This window comes from Cebus imitator, unplaced genomic scaffold (assembly GCF_001604975.1).
Source record: "Cebus imitator isolate Cc_AM_T3 unplaced genomic scaffold, Cebus_imitator-1.0 Scaffold621, whole genome shotgun sequence".
NCBI classification, from domain to species: domain Eukaryota; kingdom Metazoa; phylum Chordata; class Mammalia; order Primates; family Cebidae; genus Cebus; species Cebus imitator.
Window position 1 is genome coordinate 767351 of NW_016107936.1, and position 21396 is coordinate 788746.

General features: G+C 36.6%; 1 protein-coding gene across 2 annotated transcripts in view; it reads right to left on the reverse strand.

Annotated features, from left to right (window-relative positions):
- Nucleotides 1-21396, reverse strand: part of SCAF4 (SR-related CTD associated factor 4) — a 64537-nt gene that overhangs the window by 21923 nt on the left and 21218 nt on the right. For both annotated transcript variants that reach the window (XM_017517170.1, XM_017517169.1), the window contains exons 2-15: nucleotides 18418-18501; nucleotides 17561-17605; nucleotides 15624-15785; nucleotides 13762-13897; nucleotides 13295-13437; nucleotides 12507-12683; nucleotides 7751-7929; nucleotides 7326-7434; nucleotides 6020-6187; nucleotides 5443-5528; nucleotides 4136-4326; nucleotides 3089-3189; nucleotides 2262-2375; nucleotides 1275-1431 (exon numbers count right to left, since the gene is read on the reverse strand). In XM_017517170.1, the coding sequence (XP_017372659.1) occupies nucleotides 1275-1431; nucleotides 2262-2375; nucleotides 3089-3189; nucleotides 4136-4326; nucleotides 5443-5528; nucleotides 6020-6187; nucleotides 7326-7434; nucleotides 7751-7929; nucleotides 12507-12683; nucleotides 13295-13437; nucleotides 13762-13897; nucleotides 15624-15785; nucleotides 17561-17605; nucleotides 18418-18501 (1852 nt within the window). The remainder of the gene's footprint in view (nucleotides 1-1274; nucleotides 1432-2261; nucleotides 2376-3088; nucleotides 3190-4135; nucleotides 4327-5442; nucleotides 5529-6019; nucleotides 6188-7325; nucleotides 7435-7750; nucleotides 7930-12506; nucleotides 12684-13294; nucleotides 13438-13761; nucleotides 13898-15623; nucleotides 15786-17560; nucleotides 17606-18417; nucleotides 18502-21396) is intronic.

Consider the following 21396-nt stretch of genomic DNA (forward strand, 5'->3'; position numbering starts at 1 on the left):
TTTTGTATTTTCACCATGTTGGCCAGGCTGGTCTCGAACTCCTGATCTCAAGTCACCTGCCTGCCTCAAACTCCCCCAAAGTGCTGGAATTATAGGCCTGGGTCACCATGCCCAGCCTTGAAGCTTCCTTTAAATGTTCTGAGGCCGGGCACAATGGCTCATGCCTGTAATCCCAGCACTTTGGAAGGCTGAGGTGGGGGGTGGATCAACCTGAGGTCAGAAGCTCAAGACCAGCCTGGCCAACATGGTGAAACCCATCTCTACTAAAAAATACTGCTGAGCATGGTGGTGCGTGCCTGTAGTCCCAGCTACTCTAGAGGAAAGCTGAGACAGGAGAATTCCTGGAACCACAGAGGCAGAGGCTTCAGCGAGCGGAGATCATGCCACTGCACTCCAGCCTGTGTGGCAGAGCAAGACTTCATCTCAGGATAAAAAAAAGTTCTTTCTGTGTTGCCATGCCATGCTATGCTCCTCCTTGTTCCTGTCTAGCATTCTCCAGGTCATGCCCATGCATTCTGCCATTTTCCCCACTGGAATCTGTCAATCTGACATTTTAAATATTTATGCCCACAAATAACTGCAACTCCTTGTCTTACATGTTTATTTTAGATTGCTTCTCTGGACATCTAAAACTATCCAAGGTAATTATTATGAAGTACTGGATTAAAACACAACACCAGGCTAGGTGCAGTGGCTCACACCTGTAATCCCAACTCTTTGGGAGGCCAAGGTTGTTGGACCATCTGAGGTATGGAGTTCGAGACCAACCTGGCCAACAGGGTGAAAACCCCTCTACTAAAAATGCAAAAATTAGCCAGGCATGGTGGCGTGCACTTGTAGTCCCAGCTATTTGGGAAACTGAGGCAGAAGAATGGCTTGAACCCAGGAGGCGGAGGTTGCAGTGAATCAAGACTGTGTCACTGTACTCCAGCCTGGGCGACAGAGTGAGACTCCATCTCAAAATATAAATAGATAAAACATAATACCAAAGATGCTCAGTTAAGAGCTATATGATCTGTTAAGTTTCACAAGAAAAGTTCTACTTAATACTATAATTCTTAAACCCCATAATCAGTAAGTATTTCACTTGTGTTTGCATCTCTTTTGTCTCACTCACTATTTAATCCTCAGTTTATAATGGACAGACTGACACAGGATAGATACTAAAAAAATCTCAAAAATCACATCCTAATGCAAGGAACAGGACATTTGATTTGTCATGTGTACCACCAAGCAAACAAGTGAACTGTAAGAGAAATGAAATACTGCTTTACCTGGGTTAAGTGTGTCACTGTCCAACATTCCTCCTTCACAAAAACTCTCCAGTTCCTCAGGCTTGACTTTGTCCCATGGAATATAAGTAACACCAAGTTCGACATCCCAATACTGCTTATAATCTGCCTTTATTCCTTTGTTTAAGGCCCAGGCAATCTATTTCACCAGTAGTGAAAATGTAAGAAGAAAAGAAGGAAAAACAAGGTCGTAAGTCTTGAAAATACGATTCTCTATTATTCTATCCATTCTGACTTGGCAGCAAGGGAGCTATCTGGACCAGCTAGGCTTGGATTTCATTTAAAACCTTATTCTCACTAAGCAACTGGTTACCTTTAATTCTCACTTTGTCCTAGGATGGAAACTTCACTGGCATTTGCTCCTTACCAACTCTCACCCAACCCAGCCAACATAAAACTTAGAGAAAAGGAAAAAGTTTATCAGGGAAAGGCTGAAGTTCACTGAATAGCATAGCAGCATACTGGGGACTACTTTTCCAAGTCTAGGAGTGCCTTGTAATTACTTAACACCCGACAAAATCCTTTTGCAGTGCAATCCAATGGCAGAACGGGGTGTTAAGACACAGAGGAAACAGTGACTCTAGCTTTTTAGGGAAAAAATACCCTTAATTCTAAGATGGCAAACTTTAAAAATATGGTATCCAAATTTTTTGAACAGGGCAAAACATACTGCTAAAGGACAACATATTTAAAGCATTAATTTACCTTGATGAACACCTCTACATTTGAAACAAAACAAAACCAAAATTCTACCATGCATGTAACATTTACAATTTTATGTTAAAACATTGGAGTTCTTTTAGCAGACATTCTCTTTAAAATAAAATAAAATAAAGATGCATATGAAATGCCTTAGTGTCTAAAGTCATTTTTAAGATCTAAATTAGTTTTTAAAGGCCACATATTATTTTGTCCCCTTCTGCCTCTGCCTATTTTTAAAAAATGAATTATAACACGTAGGAACTGTACCTTTATGGATTTCTGGTTCACTTTATAGTTTCCTCGGCTCAGCTTCTGCAGGGCACGATAGGCATCTTGCCTATGAACCATAACAATATAGGCACAACCCCTGGGAGGGATCATCTGCTCCAAAACATTTAAATATTACAAAAGGTAACAGAATTGATAGCAACAAGATATAATACTAAGTAACCAGTTCCAAGAATCCCCCCCCTCCCCATCCCATGCTCTATAATCTAAGGTTAAATTCACTTCTATGATGGCAATTCAAGTTTGGTCTCAATTGAGTCCTCCAAGCTTTGTTATATAAAGGCTTACCTAGAAATGTTTTTTGTTTTGTTTAATTTTTTTTGATACAGAGTTTCGCTCTTGATGCCCAGGCTGGAGTGCAGTGGTGCAATCTCAGCTTACCGCAACCTCTGCCTCCTGGGTTCAAGCAATTCTCCTGCCTCAGCCTCCTGAGTAGCTGGGACTACAGGCGCACGCCACCATGCCCCGCTAATTTTTGTATTTTTAGTAGAGACAGGGTTTCACCGTGTTGACCAGGGATGGTCTCAATCTCTTCACCTCGTGATCCACCCGCCTCAGCCTCCCAAAGTGCTGGGATTACAGGCGTGAGCCACCGCGCCCGGCCTACCTAGAAATGTTTGAAATTAAACTTGGTTATCCAAGAAATGTTAAACACAGGGAATTCTAAATGTGGACTCAGAACACCTAAACTGTAGTCACATCTATAAATCTGGGCAAATTGTAACTTAGGTCTCAAGTCCTTCATTTCATAAAATGACATTAATCACACCTGTCCATCACACTTAAATAAATGAATAAACACTCACGTTAATTGATTCAATTGGACCAAACTCTTCCAAGAGACTGGCAACATCCTGCTGAGTAGTTCTTTTGTCCAGTTGCCCCACCCAGAGTGTAGTGCTGCAAACTTAAAATAAAATTACAGTCATAAAGAGATTCACATTTGATAATGAGCAGCACTGTAGCTAAAAATAAAAAAAAAATTACACAAAATATCCATGAACAATATTACACCACCACAAGTTTAAATAGAAAATCTGACATATATTTTTAAAATTCTAGAAAACTGCATTAGTACTTCCAAAGAGAGAACTGGGATAGTGAAAGGTATACAAAAAAGTTGGAAAAAAACTGGCTTTTTTGTAGATGGATCTGAAGATTGCATCTACAAAAACTGAAGCCAGGGAAGCATATAGACATCTTTTTTTTTTTTTTTTTTTTTTTTGAGATGGAGTTTCACTCTCATTGCCCAGGCTGGAGTACAATGATGTGATCTCGACTCACTGCAACCTCCATCTCCTGGGTTTAAGTGATTCTCCTGCCTTAGCCTCCTGGGTAGCTGGGATTACAGGCATGTGCCACCATGCCCAGCCCATTTTGTATTTTTAGTAGAGACGAGGTTTCTCCATGTTGGTCAGGCTGGTCTTGAACTCCTGACCTCAGGTGATCTGCCCTCCTCGGCCTCCCAAAGTGCCGGAATTACAGGCGTGAGACTTGACCAAGTCTGGCAATCTTAATCATCTTAATAGTTATTGATTTATATCAAATATGTCTAGCATACCTTACTAAATGTATACTGAAGACATTTGATGAGACTCAGAAAATAATGCAAGTGAATATATTCTGTAAATGTTTGGTTCACTCCTTACTGCTGATTTACAGATGGTTTAAGCTACAAAAGCAAATCTAAGGGTATACATCGATGCATAAACAACTAAGACAAAATAAAGCAATATTTCAAATAAAAAACAGAGGTAATATTTCTTTTATATTTTTGCTAACAGTTATGAAACACTTTAAACCCAAGACAAGAAAAAATAGTGCAGGAAGTTTGAATATAAAGATTGAGTTACCACTTGCAGTTTCTGGTTTGACTTGAGGGAGTCCTTTTTGTCGACGTTCTCTCTCTTTTTCTCGATCCCGTCTTTCTTGGGATCGAGATCGGGGCGAATGTCGGCGTCTATCCCTGGACCGAGACCGAGAACGTCGATGACGAGACCTTCGAGATCTAGAACCAGATCTAGATCGCCTCCTTTTTGGTGACCTAATGTTTTCAAGAGAAGGGAGAATGGATAGCATATAGACAAAAAGCAGAAAATACAAGCACATACTAATTAAAAAAAATACAACTAGGTAATTTAATGTTTGGATTACATAAGAATGCAATAGCTGGGAATTCATTTTACAGATTTTAGTATGTCCCAAATTGGAAACCATGCACATTATTTAAATAAAATAAACAATGTTGACAGCCTATATAATGAAAGTATCTGTCATCTTCAGTGCCTCTGGTACTATATAAAATTACATTCTTGTAATTTAAGTAGCTAATTTTCATGGTTGAGATACATTACTTTTACCTTTTTTTTTTTTTTTTTTTTTTTTTTTTTTTTTTTTTTTTTGGGTTTTTTTTTTTTTTTTTTTTTTTTTTTTTTTTTTTTTTTTTTTTAAGGGACAGCGTCTTGCTATGCTGCCCAGGTTGGAGAGCAGTGGCTATTCACAGGTGCGATCCCACTACTGATCAGCACGGGAATTTTGACCTGCTCCGTTTCCGACCTGGGCTGGTTCACCCCTCCTCAGGCAACCTGGTGGTCCCCTGCTCCTGGGAGGTCACCATATTGATGCCAAACTTAGTGCGGACACCCAATCAGCATAAGCGCACTACAGCCCAGAACTCCTGGGCTCAAGTAATCCTCCCACCTCAGCCTCCAGAGTAGCTGGGACTACAGGGACGTGTCACCACACCCGGCCATTGCTACTATTGTTATCTACCTTCTTAGTAAAGTATTTTCTGCAGCAATTAAAAACATTCTCTGATTATAGCATTACTGTGATCATTCCACTTTTGCTGGCTAATTAAGTTGTAACAGAAACTTGAAAATTGAGTTCTAAAACGACATACTGTATACCGAAGGTATAGAATTATATTTTCAAAATTCCATTACATCTGAGCAACTCAAATATAGAGGAAAAATGTAAGATGTACGAGGTAGATTTTTTTAAAATCAATACTTCTGCCCCCCCCTTCTACACACATATACAAATACAAACATACCAACTGTTATTAACATTCTGAATATCTGAAAATAACCCAATCTAATTTTAATTTCTATGTCTCCTAAGACATACATGGTTGGAAAAAACATTTTCTATAGATTACCTGGATGCTGACCTAGATCTTGACTTTCTGTTATCAGATATATGTCGCTTAACCTCTTGAATACAAGGTTGTTCTACTTCCATTTCCTTAAAAAACAAAAACGATCATAAGATGAGAAATATAAAAATTCTAAAGGCAAGAGGACAAAATCTAACAAATGCTACATTAAAATTCTCCTGCCCCTAAGCAATTCTCTTTTGGTTGTTTGGGACTAAGTTACTAGTTCAATAACAACTAGCCATCATCACTGGAAGAAAAAAGAAAAACAAAAAAACACTTTTATATTGTTTAAAAGATTAAAAGAAATACTTCTCTACTTCTGGCAAAGTTACTTTCCTTAAATTACATACCATTTTAATAAGCCTTTAACACTCCATCTCAAACCTCACAGAATCCTATGGTAGTTGGTAGTTTTATGTCTACTTTCCAGATGAAACACTTGGAGCACTGAGAGTTTAACATGTATCCAGGTCTTTCTTTATATAGTCAAATATGAAGACAGCAAGCAAATAAGGAGAAATCTGCATATAAGTCAAGGCAACAAAAATGATACAACTGTCTGAGAATAAAGTTTTACCTGCTGATGTGGCTTCTGTGTAAGTGGTTCATTTTGTGCCTGAAAAGAAGCTTGGAAAGGCTGCTGCACTGGTGGAGTTGGAGGAATCACAGGCTGAGCCATGGGAGGAAATGGAGGCGTGGGAAGAAGTCCAAATCCTGGCATTTGTCCATTAGGAGGAAGTGGAACCTTTCATTTTAAAAAAAAGTGTATGAGTAATTGCTACCAAAATAATTTGGAAAACCCTTAGTTATTACATAAAATTAAAATATCTTCAATAAACTTTGATCAAGGGAAAGTTATAAAGATATTCAACATTGTTTAACAATTTCCATATGTACAATTTTCATGCAAGGATTGTTACATACCAAGTATATAGTTAAAAATCCTGTAACTCATTGTAAAATTATGAATACACAGGTTCAGTTTGTAAATATTTAAATAAATACTTTCATTTACATAAGAAAGCAATGTGATAAACTGAACTTCAAGTTGGAAGTAGTACTCTATTGCAAATGGTCTCGTTTCAGCTTTAAAGACAAGTATTTTAAGCCTTTGGGAGGAAAACTGGCTTTCTAGAAGCAATGACTTCTAGGTTTACTTTAAAAAAAAAAAAACCATGGGGAATTTCAACTAACATACCGAACTTTTAGAGTTTCAAATAAAGGATCATAATAATGAGTAAACTACAATCTAACATATTTCTGCATGTACAATTAAATGCAAATAACGCTACAAATACAATGCTATCAGTATTCTTTCTAAATTATTTATGAACTTTCAGTAATTGTTAAACACCTGAAAATAACAAAAATGCTTCCTACCCCATCTCCATAATTTAGGTGCACAGCCAAGTTTAAGAAACACTCAATGAGATAATTTACGGAAACAAATTGAACAAATCTCTACTAACTTCCTGCAACTCTCCAGTGTGCTATATATGCTCCTTTTATTCCAGATTTCAAACTATATTACTCAATGTTCAGAGCTCAGAGCCCTCTGAAGTATCTAACCACACAAAATACAGAAGAAAGGCCCTTCCAGGGGAAAAGGCTGTATAACTAAATAGGTCGGTTTCTTCAAACAGAATTGTAATTTCTAAATTATTTTAACTAAAAGGCCTACTATTAAAATATGGGCATGGGATTTTACCATCCTTGTTTTAATTACAGAAAAAAGCAACTCAAAACAGTTACATGTTCAACAGCTTTTATCAGAACTATAGTAGGACTTAGCCAATCACACAGCCGCATAGTAGTCTGTGAAGTGCAAACCACACGCTCTAATAAATAGATCTTTTTTTCAACTGCATGAAAAAAGCTTGTACCTGATGGTGCATGGGATCCTGTTGTATTCCCATCATTCGTGGCTGAAACTGATCCATATTTTGATGCTGTGTGTATGCTGGTTGCTGCATGCCATCTCCAGGAAAGCCACTAAAAAGCATTCAAAAGCACAAGCTTATCAGTCACACTTACACTACAGAAAGTGTTGTTCACAAGCCATTAGTCTACATTTTACTGAACCACATATCTATCTATATATTAAATTTATAAACTCAGTATTTTCCCCAACATAAAAGCCATTTTTTGATTTAAATCTTAGAGGATCCTCGCCTCATTTAAGAGAAAACTAATTCCACAAATTTTACGAAACAACTTCATTGAAAATTGTCACTGCTAAATGTTAATTAGATTATGCCTTTACAACTATTACCAATTTTCTATCTGCTGAGGAATTAAAAAAACTAACAATGGTGCCTGTGGAGGAGGAGAGGCAGCAGTGGGTGCAGCAGCAGCAGGCACGGTGGCGGTAGGAGCAGGGGGCACAGCAGCAGCAGGTGCTGTCGTGGTGACGGCACTGGTATCCTCTTTCTTTGATTCTTCCACAGCTTCTGGCTCATCATCGTAGTCAAATCTATCAAGCAACTTCTGGAAAAATTATATCAATATTCCATTTTAAAATTTAGACTGACTCACTGCACAAAAAACGTTATAAAAACTAAGGATGTTTACCACTATCTAGAAACCCACATTGCTAAGCATAATCTTATTTTCCCACATGCGCCTAAGGACCTTGGTTTGTAGATATGAACAGTTTTTATACAGATGCCAGTTTGGAAAACACACAATGTTATTATTCTGTTTTCCTTCCTCAATTCTAAGAACAGTGCTTTCTTTCTATTTTCTATCAGTATATTTCACAAGCAATTTAGCAGCATACACATTTTTCTAAAATACTCGTTTCCCTAGACTAAAAATGTTTGGAACACTGTGCAAATGGGCATACATTTTCAGTCAGGATAAAATGCACAAAAAGACTGGCTTATCCAATCACCATAAATGCACATAGAAAAGCGTCCATAAACTGCTTGCTCAAGAAAATACTAACATTAAAAAAAGAAAAAAATTGGCACAGGACAGGGACACAAAAATGTCACCAGCAGTTCACTAAGTAGTTCACTCACTCACTTCTTTCTCACAACTTTACAGCTTATCAGAAACTTCCTTTTAAAAACAAACTCAGGAGACTTAATGATATCACCTATCTAGAAAAACAATTTTAAGATTTATTCAGGAAAAAAGGTAATGCATTAAATACCTACTAATGAATATCAGATTATATAGACTTCATCACAAGAACACTGCAATGTAGATATAATTTTTTCTTTTTTACAGACAAGGAAACAAAGGCTCAGGTGATTAAGAAACATGATCAAGACTGTACAGTAGAATCAGGAGGAGGACACTGATCTTTTGACTTCAAAGCCCTTGGTCTCTGGCTTTCAATAAGCAATCTTTCCTTTCAAGCTGTGCCCATTCTGCTCATGGACTTCAACCTTAAATCCCTAAACTTGTGTCATTCTGTAATAGTTCTGCCTAGACCTTCTGGTTTTGCTTTATTGAACAACAGATTTTTAAATCAGTAATGAAAGTTTCCTCCTTAGACAATACAGTATATAGGACTAAACTAAGTGTGAAGAGTGTTTGGGGACAGGTCTGACTTTTCCTTCTTTCTTTGTAGTTCTAGGTCAAGTGCGTAGTTCTTGCAAATGAGCAAGTTAGTATTTTCTGAACAGGAACCATAGCCCAGGCACCTTGCTGTTTTATACACATTTTTATTTAACCTTCATGGCATCAATAAAATATTTTTACTACCATATTTATTTTACACTACTGAATACTAAACATTAATCCAATAACAGGACAGTCTGTAAGTAATTGGAGCCAAAACTAAAATCTGGTCGAAGTTGCCTACAAATAACAAAACCTATGACCTTCACAGTTTATTACTTATTAATATGTACTTTTAAAGTTTGAAGAACATTGCTTTGAAAAAACTATATAAAGCAGTTAAAAAATTAACATAGGGTCTATCCGAAAAGAAATTTTAGTTGCTTTTTATGAAACTGAGGATCTATAAAGTAGCTGAAACAGATAAATTATTTCCAGTGAGCAGACTGAAACAGACCTTTTTAGCCAAAGGAAAAGCACATTAATTACTTTTTCTAAACTTATGGGCAACTTAAAGTTAAATATAGAGGAATTACAATTCACATTAATAAGAGAAAGTTGCTCATTATCATGGCTTTTCCTAAATTTATCTGTAAATTCAAAGCATTCTATACATTGACATAGAAATGTATAGGATTTTCCACTTCATTTGGAAAAGTATGCTGTGATGGTTAATTTTATGTGTCAACCTGCCTAGGTTATGCAGTGCCCAACTGTTTGGTCAAACACTAACCTAGATGTTGCTGTGAAGGTATTTTTTAGATGGGAGTAACATTTAAATCAGTAGACTCTGAGTAAAGCAGATTACCCTTTATAATGAGTGGGCCTCAATCAATCAGTTGAAGGCATTAAGAATAAGAACTGAGGTTTCCTGTAGAAGGAATTATCCTCAACATTGCAACAGAGAAACCCTGGCCTGATTTTCTAGTCTGCTAATCTGCAAATTCAGATTCAGACCTTCAATGTTAATGCCTTCTGAATTTCCAGCCTGCTGACCTGCCCTACAAATTTCAAATTCACTAGCCCCTACAATTGTGTGAGCCAGTTTCTTAACATAAATTTTTCATTCTTTTAATCTAGACAGACAGATGCAGATGTAGATACAATTACTGGTTCTGTTTCTCTGGAGACCCCTGACTAATACACTTCATGATAAATGAACAAAGTCTGAAAAAGAGTAAGTGGGATGGGTAGAGACAGGATACAAGAAATCAAAGAGTCTGTTACAAGAATTATGATGATGCAGAAGTAAATATATTAGTGGGACAGAAGAGTGTCCAAAAATGAGACATAGAAACATACAGGAATTTAGTGTATGAAAAAGCAGCGAGGGAGAACCAGGTATTTTCAAAAATATAAAGATTTCACTGTCTTGAACCATATTCTAAAAATTCCAGAGGGCCTAAACAAACACAAAAAAAACCCTTACTAGAATATAGAATTCTTTTTAAATACAAATGAATAGTTTTCCTAATCACAACATAAGACAAAAAAAAAAAAAAAACCTAATAAAACCAAATATATGAGTTTACGTTCATATGTGCATGTAAATAGGTGTGCAAGAATATACACAGACAAATCTGCTCAAACCTATAGTGTGGAATTCCTTTTTTATTTTATAACTTTCCGTATTTTTTTTCTACAAGCATGTATTTTTTTACTCAAAAAAATGTATCCAACTTTCATTTAATCAGTCATCACTCATAAATCACTAAGATATAACGCAAACTGGTATTTACTACATGGATTTTAAATTTACACTATGGACAATAAAGTCCTTCTGTTTTTCTAATTAGGATGTTGGACAGAATCAGAAATTTTAGAGATGATGAAACCAAAGCCATCAGTCCTGATTTACAAACTTTTGAGGGTTTTTTGCAGTGAAAAGTGAAATGATGTTTTATAAAGCCATAAACCAAATAAAACAGACAGGAGTGGAGCTGTTAGGATTAAATTTCAATGAGAAGCTCTGAGCTGTTAGTGGCAGCTTCTAATACATGCCTAAGAAACCATAGGCCCAAAAGAGCAGCTGAAAGACACTGACCCAACTCAAATCCTCTTTTTTGTTGCTTGTCTTTTAGAGACAGGATCTCATTCTGTAGCCCAGGATGCAACGCAGTAACACAATCATGGCTTACTGCAGCTTTGAATTCCTGGGCCCAAGCCATCTTCCCACCTCAGCATACTGAGTAGCTAGGGCTACAAGTGCATGCCACCATGCCCAGCTGGTTACCAAACCCTCTTATTATACATATGGTAACTGAAAGTTAATAATAATAAAACACATAATTACACAAACATTAAAAAATATTTACTTTTTATATATTATTAAAACACACATACATATATATTAAAAATAGATAAATACAGACGGGGGTCTCACTATGTTGCCCCGGCTGGTTTCAAACTCCTGAGCTTATGAGATCCTCTCTCCTCAACCTCTCAAAGTGTTGGGACTACACGCATGAGTCACCACACTTGGCCGTCAGGTTTTTTTAACAGCAAAAAACTGAAAGCAATTTGAATGTCTACTAGTAGCGGAATGGCTAAACTATAATGTGCCCATGAAGTGGAATACTATGTATTACATGCATTCAGTAAAAATGCAGATCTAAATTCACTATTAATCTTAACAACAACAACAAAGACACAGAAGTATTAACACCAAAACAAGTGGATATGTATGACGATCAATTAAAGAAAAGCAGCCAGGCACAGTGGGCCTGTAATCCCAGCACTTTGAGAGGGTGAGGTGGGTGGATCATGAGGTCAGAAGTTCAAGACTAGCGTAGCCAAGATGGTGAAACTCCATCTCTATTAAAATATCAAAATTAGCCGGGCGAGGTGGCAGGCGCCTGTTATCGCAGCTGCTTGGGAGGCTGAGTCAGGAGAATCCAGTGGGTAGAGGTTGCAGTGATCTGAGATCGCGCCATTGCACTCCAGCCTGGACAACAGAGTGAGACTCTGCCTCAAAAATAAATGAATTAGGCCGGACATAGTGGCTCACACCTGTAATCCAAGCACTTTGGAGACCAAAGTGGGCAGATCACCTGAGGTTGGGAGTTCAATACCAGCCTGACCAAAATGGTGAAACCTCGCTTAAAAAAAATATACATATAAAAAAAAAATGAATAAAAGGAAAGCATATATCTGCAGGAAATTAATTCTGAAAACATGTAAGGTAAAATGTTACATAATAATCCTCAAGTGTGGGTTAATGAAGAATTTTCTATTTCCTTTACTCCCTAAATTTTTTTTTTTTTTTTTTCACTTTTTTCATTTTACACTAGCAAATTCAGTTTCAAACCCTGAAATTTTTTGCAGTGAGCATGTATCACATTTAAAACCAGGGAAAATAATCGATGTTTTGATGTTGAGGGGAACAATCTCTCAAATTACAAAACAACAAAAGGAACAATCCACAGGAGGGATAACTTCCATAATTTAAGTTGAGTGATATAAACAGTGGGCTGGGTTATGTGAGAGAAATGTACCTTGTCAAATGCAGTTTTCTGTTCAGGTGGGGGGAAAGCAGCTTTTTGTTCAGATGGTTGTGTAGGAGTTGTCTTTAACTGAGCTGTGATAGCCTGAACCTGAGCCATCACAGCATTGTCAAGGGCAGGAGACTGCGGTTTTGGAGGCTGTTGAAAAGTCTGAAGGATCTGCTGAAGCTTAAAGAATGGGAAAACCAGTAAATCACACAACAAAGTATAATCATACTATCAAAAGTTAATTTACTAAAAAGAAAAAAAAAGGTGATTCAAAATAGCATAGGCACAGAATTAATTGGGAAAAAAATCCTTTCACTAATGGTTAAATTTGTTGGGAATGAATGAATTCAACACAAGTACAATGTGCATTGCTTAAGGTTAAAAAATGTATGCCGACAATGTCAATGATACAAGATGATGGTTGAAGAGAAAATACACTAAATTGTAAACAAGGTAAGCAAAAGTTTTCTAGAAAAATGGAAAAATTGTTCATAACAATTTTGAAATCCACCAGAAATGCTAGAATTGTGAGCACCAACACAAGCCACTTAGCAGCTCTGAAGTCCTCTTCAAAGAGATACAGCTATTTGTAAGTGTGTTGTTTCCTTGTTCATTACTTTCACATTTTCCCTATTATTTCTACATCATTACTTCTCTTATGAAGGCTTTTCTAGTTGAAAAGCAGATGTATTTTTTCCTTTGAATGCGGTTATTAATGAAAAATGGAAAACAAGAGGTCACAACAGTACCTAGGTCCTGTAAACAATTTCACCTTTGACTAGACACTTTACCTGTTGGCCTTGAGTTGTCTGAAACAGCTGAGCCACAGCAGCAAAAGCATCAGAGCTGGGCAACTGTGGTACAGTTGGGACAGAGTTTGGAGTGGCTTGTTGGGGTGGTTCAGAAGAAACTTTTACTGGAGGTGGAGGTGATCCTAAAAAAGAAAAGGGCACTAAGGTCTAAAAAAAAACTGTTAACCTATAAGTTTTCCTAATTAAGCTTCTTCACTAAAATAAAATTTTATCCAGTTTAACACAGTATAAAATATATAGATTGTGGCACTAGAGTTTATACTGTAACAACTAACAGAAGAGCAGACTTTTATTATAAATAGGAATTATGGAAAGAAAATCACACCTTCCAAGATGTAAACTCAAGTTTCTTTCTTACAGAAAAATTCCATCAATACAGATAAACTCTGACTCTTTCATGCGCAAAATATGTCATTGTGTAAGCTCACAAATACATTTGACCATACCTTCGTTATTGGTAACATTTTCTGCTACTGGGGCCGCATTACTGGTTCCTGCTGCCATGTCCAAAAGAGGTTGAATGATTTCAATTTTGAACACTCCATTTTTTTGCCAGAGGTTCAGCACACGAACTATTTTACTCTGTTATGCATGAGGAAACACAAATATACAATAAATATTTGCATAAATAACCTATTATGCTCTTACAAAAAAGAGGAAACACCCCCTAGGCTAATATTTCCATACTATGTGTGTTTCAGAAATGAGGAAAAGAAAAAAATCAGAATTAAAACCTGGTTAAACTACTTTAATTGCTGCGCACAGTGCCTCACACCTGTAATCCCAGCACTCTGGGAGGCTGAGGCAGGCGGATGACCTGAGGGAGACCAAGCTGACCAATGTGGAAAAACCCCATCTCTACTAAAAATACAAAAAATTTGCTGGGAATGGTGGCACATGCCTGTAATCCCAGCTACTCGGGGGGCTGAGGCAGGAGAATTGCTTGAACTTGGAAGGCGGAGATTGTGGTGAGCCAAGATCGTACCACTGCACTCCAGCCTGGGCAACAAGAGCAAGAATCCATCTCAAAAAACAAAAACAAAAACAATGTACTCTAATTAGTCTTTCTACAGTAGTATAATCTAGAGTAAGGCACAGAGATGGACTACAGACCCAGAAAAGAAATTTATTATTTGACATTTTCATTTTACTTTACTTAAGTTACAAAGAATCTCTATCATTGACAAACAAAAAACAAATAAACAAAAAAAAAAAACTATCTTAAAGAAGTAAATGAAGTAAAGTAAAGGAGAATTTTTTCAGAATAATTGTAAACGCTAAAACATTTAAGAAACTGGCCTTTAATCAAAATTTAACTTATGTGGCCAAGTAAATATGAAGGAGATCCAGAGAAGATGTGTTACTCATGGGTATAACTTTCATCTTTACTCAAGGAATCATCTTGGTTTTCGGTGTATTTTACCCACAAGTGTACTCTTCCAAGAATATAAAAACAGCCATCTATGACACTCAAATTTATATGCTGTTTATGGTAAATGTCTCTGTTCTTCATTATTCTGAGTATGTTTACTAGTATAATTTCCCCTATTTATAGCCAGTTACTATATCTATAATGTTTTTCTACTTTTATATAGTATGTTGTAAAGCCAAGTGTATATGTAAGGAATTAAATACTGTAGTCTGATTGCTAATGAATACCACTTAAGCTGCAGTACCTCTGTATGTTGGGAAAGAACATCAATTATTGGCCCTTTCCTTCTGGAATAATCAACATTAAGATGATTGCTGCCTTTTTCTACTGCAGAATTTCTTCATCACTCAACTACATAAGTGCATCTTTCCAATGATAAAGCAAGATGATGCTCCTTTCATATTATTTTTAAAAGATTTTACTTTACTGTGGTAAGAACACTTAACATGAGATCTACACACTTAGCAAATCTTTAAGTGTACAATACAGAATTGTTAACTATAGGTACAATGTTGTTCAGTAGATCTCTATAATCTATTCATCTTGCTTAATTGAAATGTCATACCTACTGATCAGCAGCTCCTACTGTTACTCTTACCCCTAGTCCCTAACAACTGATATCACATTCTTTGATTCTATAAATTTTGCTCCTTTAATATTTCAACAGTATGACTGTATTTCTGAAGAATTTTGTAAGAAAATAGATAAATATGAAATGGCCGCTGAAGAAAAAACTGGGTTTTGCTTCAAGCTCACAGACATGGCTACACAAAAGTCTCATTCAGGAATATAGCAGGCTCCAAATATCTAATATACATTTAAAATATTAATTTTTAAAATAAAGAATACAAGTTTTAGTTTAAAAATTAACTATACCTTATCTTCAGATGGACAAAGATATAAATATTGGAATGTGGCAGTTATGTTTTTAGAGAATCTTGGCCCAAAAACATCTTTATCAGTTCCAAACTGATGACGAGACTGTCGCACGATTGAGTCAATTACATATAATCCTGGAACCTTGTATTCTGGTTTACACTGCAAGGATAAAGATGTAAAATCAGTAGAGAAAAAGCAAAGTTACAATTTGACACCCATTAATTTCACCTTTATGAAACTTTATATATCCATCCAATGATTGCTTTTGGTTAAAAACTACTTGAATGTTTCAGCTCTCTAAATGGCTAACTTGTCAAATTTCCCATGTCTATACAGAACTACCATTCTCTTGATACTACTGAGCCCAAGCCAGATTTTACTCTTCTTTGATTTCTCTGCCTCCCCACACCCAATGTCCCAGAATCAACATTACTTTACCAATCCTTAAGCCAGTCCCATACAAATTCACTTATTATGATAGTCTCTACAATTCACCCTGCTCAAAAAGATAATTTTAACCTTTCAAAATTAACAATTTTTTAACATATCAATTTTAATTCTATTATAGTACCAGATAAATTAAAATTAAAAAGAAGTTGTGTTTGGCTAATCAAACTGACAACAGAATAACAGACACCTACATAAATTTCTGGTGGTAATATATGCAGGTGTCTGTTTCTGTAGTACAAACAAGTATAACCCTTTATCAAAGACAATTTAGCAATAAAAGCAAGGTCTTATTTAATCCACCAATTCTACATCTAGGAGTTTATGCCAAAAAAAGAAAATTATGTCTAACAACTCAGAAAATGGCTAACTGTATCAGGGTAACAACCATAGAGAGGAGTATTTTGCAAATGTTTATGATAAACTCAGTGGGAAAAGCAGGCTAACAACCAGTATTATATTAATTTTTACTTTAAAAAATAGATCCAAATGTATTAATAAATATGGCAGTAATTTGGAGGCAATGCCTGTAATTTTTTCCATTTTATTTGTCTTTGATGTACTACTACGCAAAGCTTCTACTAACCATTTTTTTTTTTTTTTTTGAGACAGAGTCTTGCTCTATTACCCAGGCTGTAGTGCAATGGCACAATCTCCATTCACTGCAACCTCTGCCTCCTGGGTCCAAGTGATTCTCCTGCCTCAGCCTCCCAAGTAGCTGGGTTTACAGGCATGTACCACCATGTCCAGCTAATTTTATGTATTTTCAGTAGAGACAGGATTTCACCATGTTGGCTGGGCTGGTCTTGAACTCCTGACCTTGTAATCTGCCCACCTCAGCCTCCCAAAGTGCTGGGATTACAGGCGTGAGCCACCATGCCTGACCTCTACTAACCATTTTTTTGGCCTATTGGAGCTTTAACTACTATACCTAAGCCAGTATACGAAGGCCATGGATTAGAGACATTTTTATAAACACTGAATAGTATGTATTACATGTCACAGCTCCAGGCCAGAAGTTAAGACAAAGATGTCCAAGTCTGTTTTCAATATTCTACTAAGATAGATGTGTGCTAATCACACAGTTAAAAATAACAGACAACTATAACTTAAACAATTTTATTCTGATGGGAAAAGTTGGGAAAATTTTACAAAGTAATTTCATTTGAAATACTCAAAGGTGGGTTAAACGTTTAAACATCAACAGTAGACAGGGCAAAGGGTAGAGCAAGCACTTCAGGCTTAGGGAAGGGTCCTGCCCAACATATAAGAATATGCTATGAGCTGAGTGTTAAGTTCACAGTAAGTGCAGTGCCAATCAATGGTACTGCTAAACATTTGTTTTTAAACTTCTAGTGATTAAAAAGAACCTCTAGTGACTACTTTTTTATGAAGTGGCTTTAGAAACAAGCATCCAAATTAAAATTTACAAAGTAAATTACAAATGATACTGTAACTAAAATGAGGTAATAATGAAAGATAGTTACCTTTTTGATGAACTTTTCTACTATTTGAACTACATGCTTATAAAGCTGAAAAGAATGAAAAGAAAATTACTGTTCAGTTTACATATTTCTACATTTCCTCTAATTAGAAAATACTTAAAACTTTGAAATCTGTATAATTTAAGTATTATCAATACTGAATGAACCATGAGAAATAATTCATAATCAAAAGTTTAAAAAAATCTTAAACACATCAGAGAAAAATAAACTAAAAACAGAAAACTACAGAAATTCCCCCAAACAGATCTTTTTCTTAAATTTTAAATCAATAAACCTTCATAAAGCAGAATATTTGGCAACCTGATGGGACAAAACCAATCGAATTAGAGCTAAACAATGTCACTTTTTCTAAAATAAGTCACTTTTTAAAGTGTGATTTTTGGGTTAGACATTTAATTTCACAGAGCTTAAATTTTTTTCTCTTTAAATAAAAATAAAACTAAAGAGTTGGTTTATAATGAATAAATAAAAATTTTAAAAACTGTTTTGAGGCTGGGCATGGTGGCGCATGCCTGTAATCCCAGCTACTTGGGTGGCTGAAGCATGAGAATCACTTGAACCCAGGAGGCAGAGGTTGCAGTGAGCTGAATTGCGTCACTGCATTCCAGCCTGGGTGACACAGTGAGACTCTGTCTCCCCACACTCCAAAAAACCCAAATTACTTTGAAACAATACATTACAATGCAAATATACGCTTATCATGTACCTTCAGCAAAGGCTGGTTAGGGCTCTTTGATTTAGGCCTAAACTAATTCACAAGTTGACGTCCCATGTTTAAAAAAGTAGTATTTTCAAAACTGCAAAAACATTTCTCAAATTGATATTTATGTTATCATTACCTTAATAGCTTTAATAGCAGCTTTAGTGATGAGAATCATCTTGGCTCTAGAGATGGGAGGTTTCATATCCATAAGTGAAAAGAGCTTAAAAGACAAAAAAAGAAAAACTTAAACTTTTGAAATGAAAAATTTAACTATTTGGCTAGTAAACAACCACCTTTCCTACATATCTGCATCACCACTTGGAAAATACAATCAGGATGTCTTAGCAGCTTGGGCAGTGGGAGAAGCTGCAGCGGCCAGGGAGCCCAGCTTTGCGAAGGCTCTTGGTGTGCAGGCACTCAGCACACACCCTCCCCACTGCCATGATACCCACATACCCATGATATACTGTCAGCTCTGCCAAAGAAGTGGCGAAGGGGTGGTGAAGGAAGAGCCCAGTAGACAACCAGCATGGCTGTCAGCTAAACCTACTTCTGCAAAAGTGGAAATGAAGCTGAAAAATGGCAGCAGAGAAGGATAAATTCTCAGACAAAAAAGTACAAACAAAAGGGAAAGGGAGGGGGAGCAAAGAGAAAACAGGCTCAAGTGGCTAACCAAGAAAGTAAAGATTTACCTACAGAAAATGGAGAAGCTAAAACCAAGCAGAGTCCAGCCTCTGATGACGTGAGAGAAAAAGAAGCCAAGTCCACTCAATATATACCATGTCTTATCAGTGGTCCCTGTCTTCCTTCTCGTACAATCCAGAGTAGTATTTCTATCAAATATTTTGTAAAGGCAAGTTGGTCTAGAAACATTTTTTAAGGAGGGAATCCCATTTCTTCCCACTTTTTAATTTTTTTTTAAGAGGTAAAATCATTTACTGGTTGTTTTCTTTGTTTATTTTTTGGTACAACCAGAAGTGTGTGGAATATTGTATTGCTCTGCCTTCCTGGGGTGTCAGCTTAACATTCCTTAGATGGGAAGGTTACTTTTTATATCCTATAACGTCGCTACTAAATATACAAAAATTAGCTGGGCATGGTGGCGCACACCTGTAATCCCAGCTACTCAAGAGCCTGAGGCATGTGAATTGCTTGAACCCAGGAGGTGCAAGTTGTAGTGAGCCAAGGTTGCACCACTGCACTCCAGCCTGGGCAACAGAGCAAGACTTTGTTTCCAAAAAAAACACAAACAAATAGGGGAAAACCAAATTTAACAAATCTCACAACAGTAAATCCCAGCCATCAGGTGGTTCAATGAGACTTAACCACATAATTTTACTCTTTCCCCCAAACGGTTAAATCTAACCAAAACATAAGGAGAGTCCATAGAGGATTATAAAGATAAAATCCTGACATTAAGAAACAAATCTAGCTTCTTAAATTCTTGTTTTTGTTTGGTTTAATCATAAGCATATACTTCCGAGACTTCCAAAAGATATTATATGAAGTAAATTTCAGATTCCCAACATTATGAAACTCATTTCATAATGAGTTTCAATGGTATCACATTTCCATTCTTTCCATTTATGCCAATATTCAAAATATGGACCCCTAGGGTATGAACCTTTACTAGACCACTAGCTAACAGGCTAGCCTAAAACACGAGTGTTTTCTCAGAGTAAATAGCCCCACCTAGAAGTGTATCCTAAGAATTCAATTTTCACAACTTTTCAAAACTATAGACATCAGTAACAATTTTAGAAAAGGAATGAAATATAACCCATAAAAAAACCAGATAACGAAGTAAGCAGAAAATAACAGAATTTTTCCATAAGATACAGAAAATGGGAAAAACACTAAGATATTAACACAGGAATTCATTTTAATAAAGGGATTCTCTAAATAAAGTTGTGATTATTCATTGAATTAGTTCATTTACCAAGGTAGTAAAAAAATTCTCTGAGAATAAATGCTCACTAACTGAAAGGCAATCAGAAACAGTAGGTCAGGGGCCGGGCGCAGTGGCTCAAGCCTGTAATCCCAGCACTTTGGGAGGCCGAGGCGGGTGGATCACGAGGTCAAGAGATCGAGACCATCCTGGTCAACATGGTGAAACCCCGTCTCTACTAAAAATACAAAAAATCAGCTGGGCATGGTGGCACATGCCTGTAATCCCAGCTACTCAGGAGGCTGAGGCAGGAGAATTGCCTGAACCCAGGAGGCGGAGGTTGCGGTGAGCCGAGATCACGCCATTGCACTCCAGCCTGGGTAACAAGAGCGAAACTCCGTCCCCCCCCCCCCAAAAAAAAAAAAAAAAGAAATAGTAGGTCGGGTGCTCACGCCTGTAATCCTAGCACTTTGGGAGGCCGAGGTGGACGGATCACCTGAGGTCAGGAGTTTAAGACCAGCCTGGCCAACATGGCAAAACCCCATCTCTACTAAAAATACAAAAATTAGCCAGATGTGGTGGCACACACCTGTAGTCCTGGCTACTTGGGAGACTGAGGCAGAAGAATCATTTGAACCCAGAAGACAGAGGTTGCAGCGAGCCAAGATTGTGCCACTGCATTCTAGGCCGGGTGACAGAGCGAGACTCTGTCAAAAAAAAAAAAAAAAAAAAAAAGGAAAGAAATAGTAAATCCTTAAAATTATATAAACCAGTAAAAAAATTTATCATATTTCAACTTAAACACAAATTCTAAAAAATATCAACACTGCATAATATGTGGTATACATTTATAAAAGGTATACTCTATGTTATAAAATCTATCAAGACAGTTGCTTATTATTGTTCTATTTTCTTTTCTATACCTTACTACAGAGAAAGAAGATGCAAAACACACACACACACACCCCTTAAGAATGAGCAACCTCCCCCAACACGCACATTTAATTCTTGGGTTGTCTCCAGGACTCTTAAATAATTTATGCAAAAACCCTGAACAAACTAGAAACCTGCCCTTGTTCTCAACCTCCCGAGTCAAGGCCACTTCTTGATGTGATTCACACCAAATACTTGAGATACTGCTACATTTTAAGATAGATTAAATCTATCCAAATAATTAATCTATATTTTTAAATATAGATCTATAGTATTATAATTTAATCTGTATTT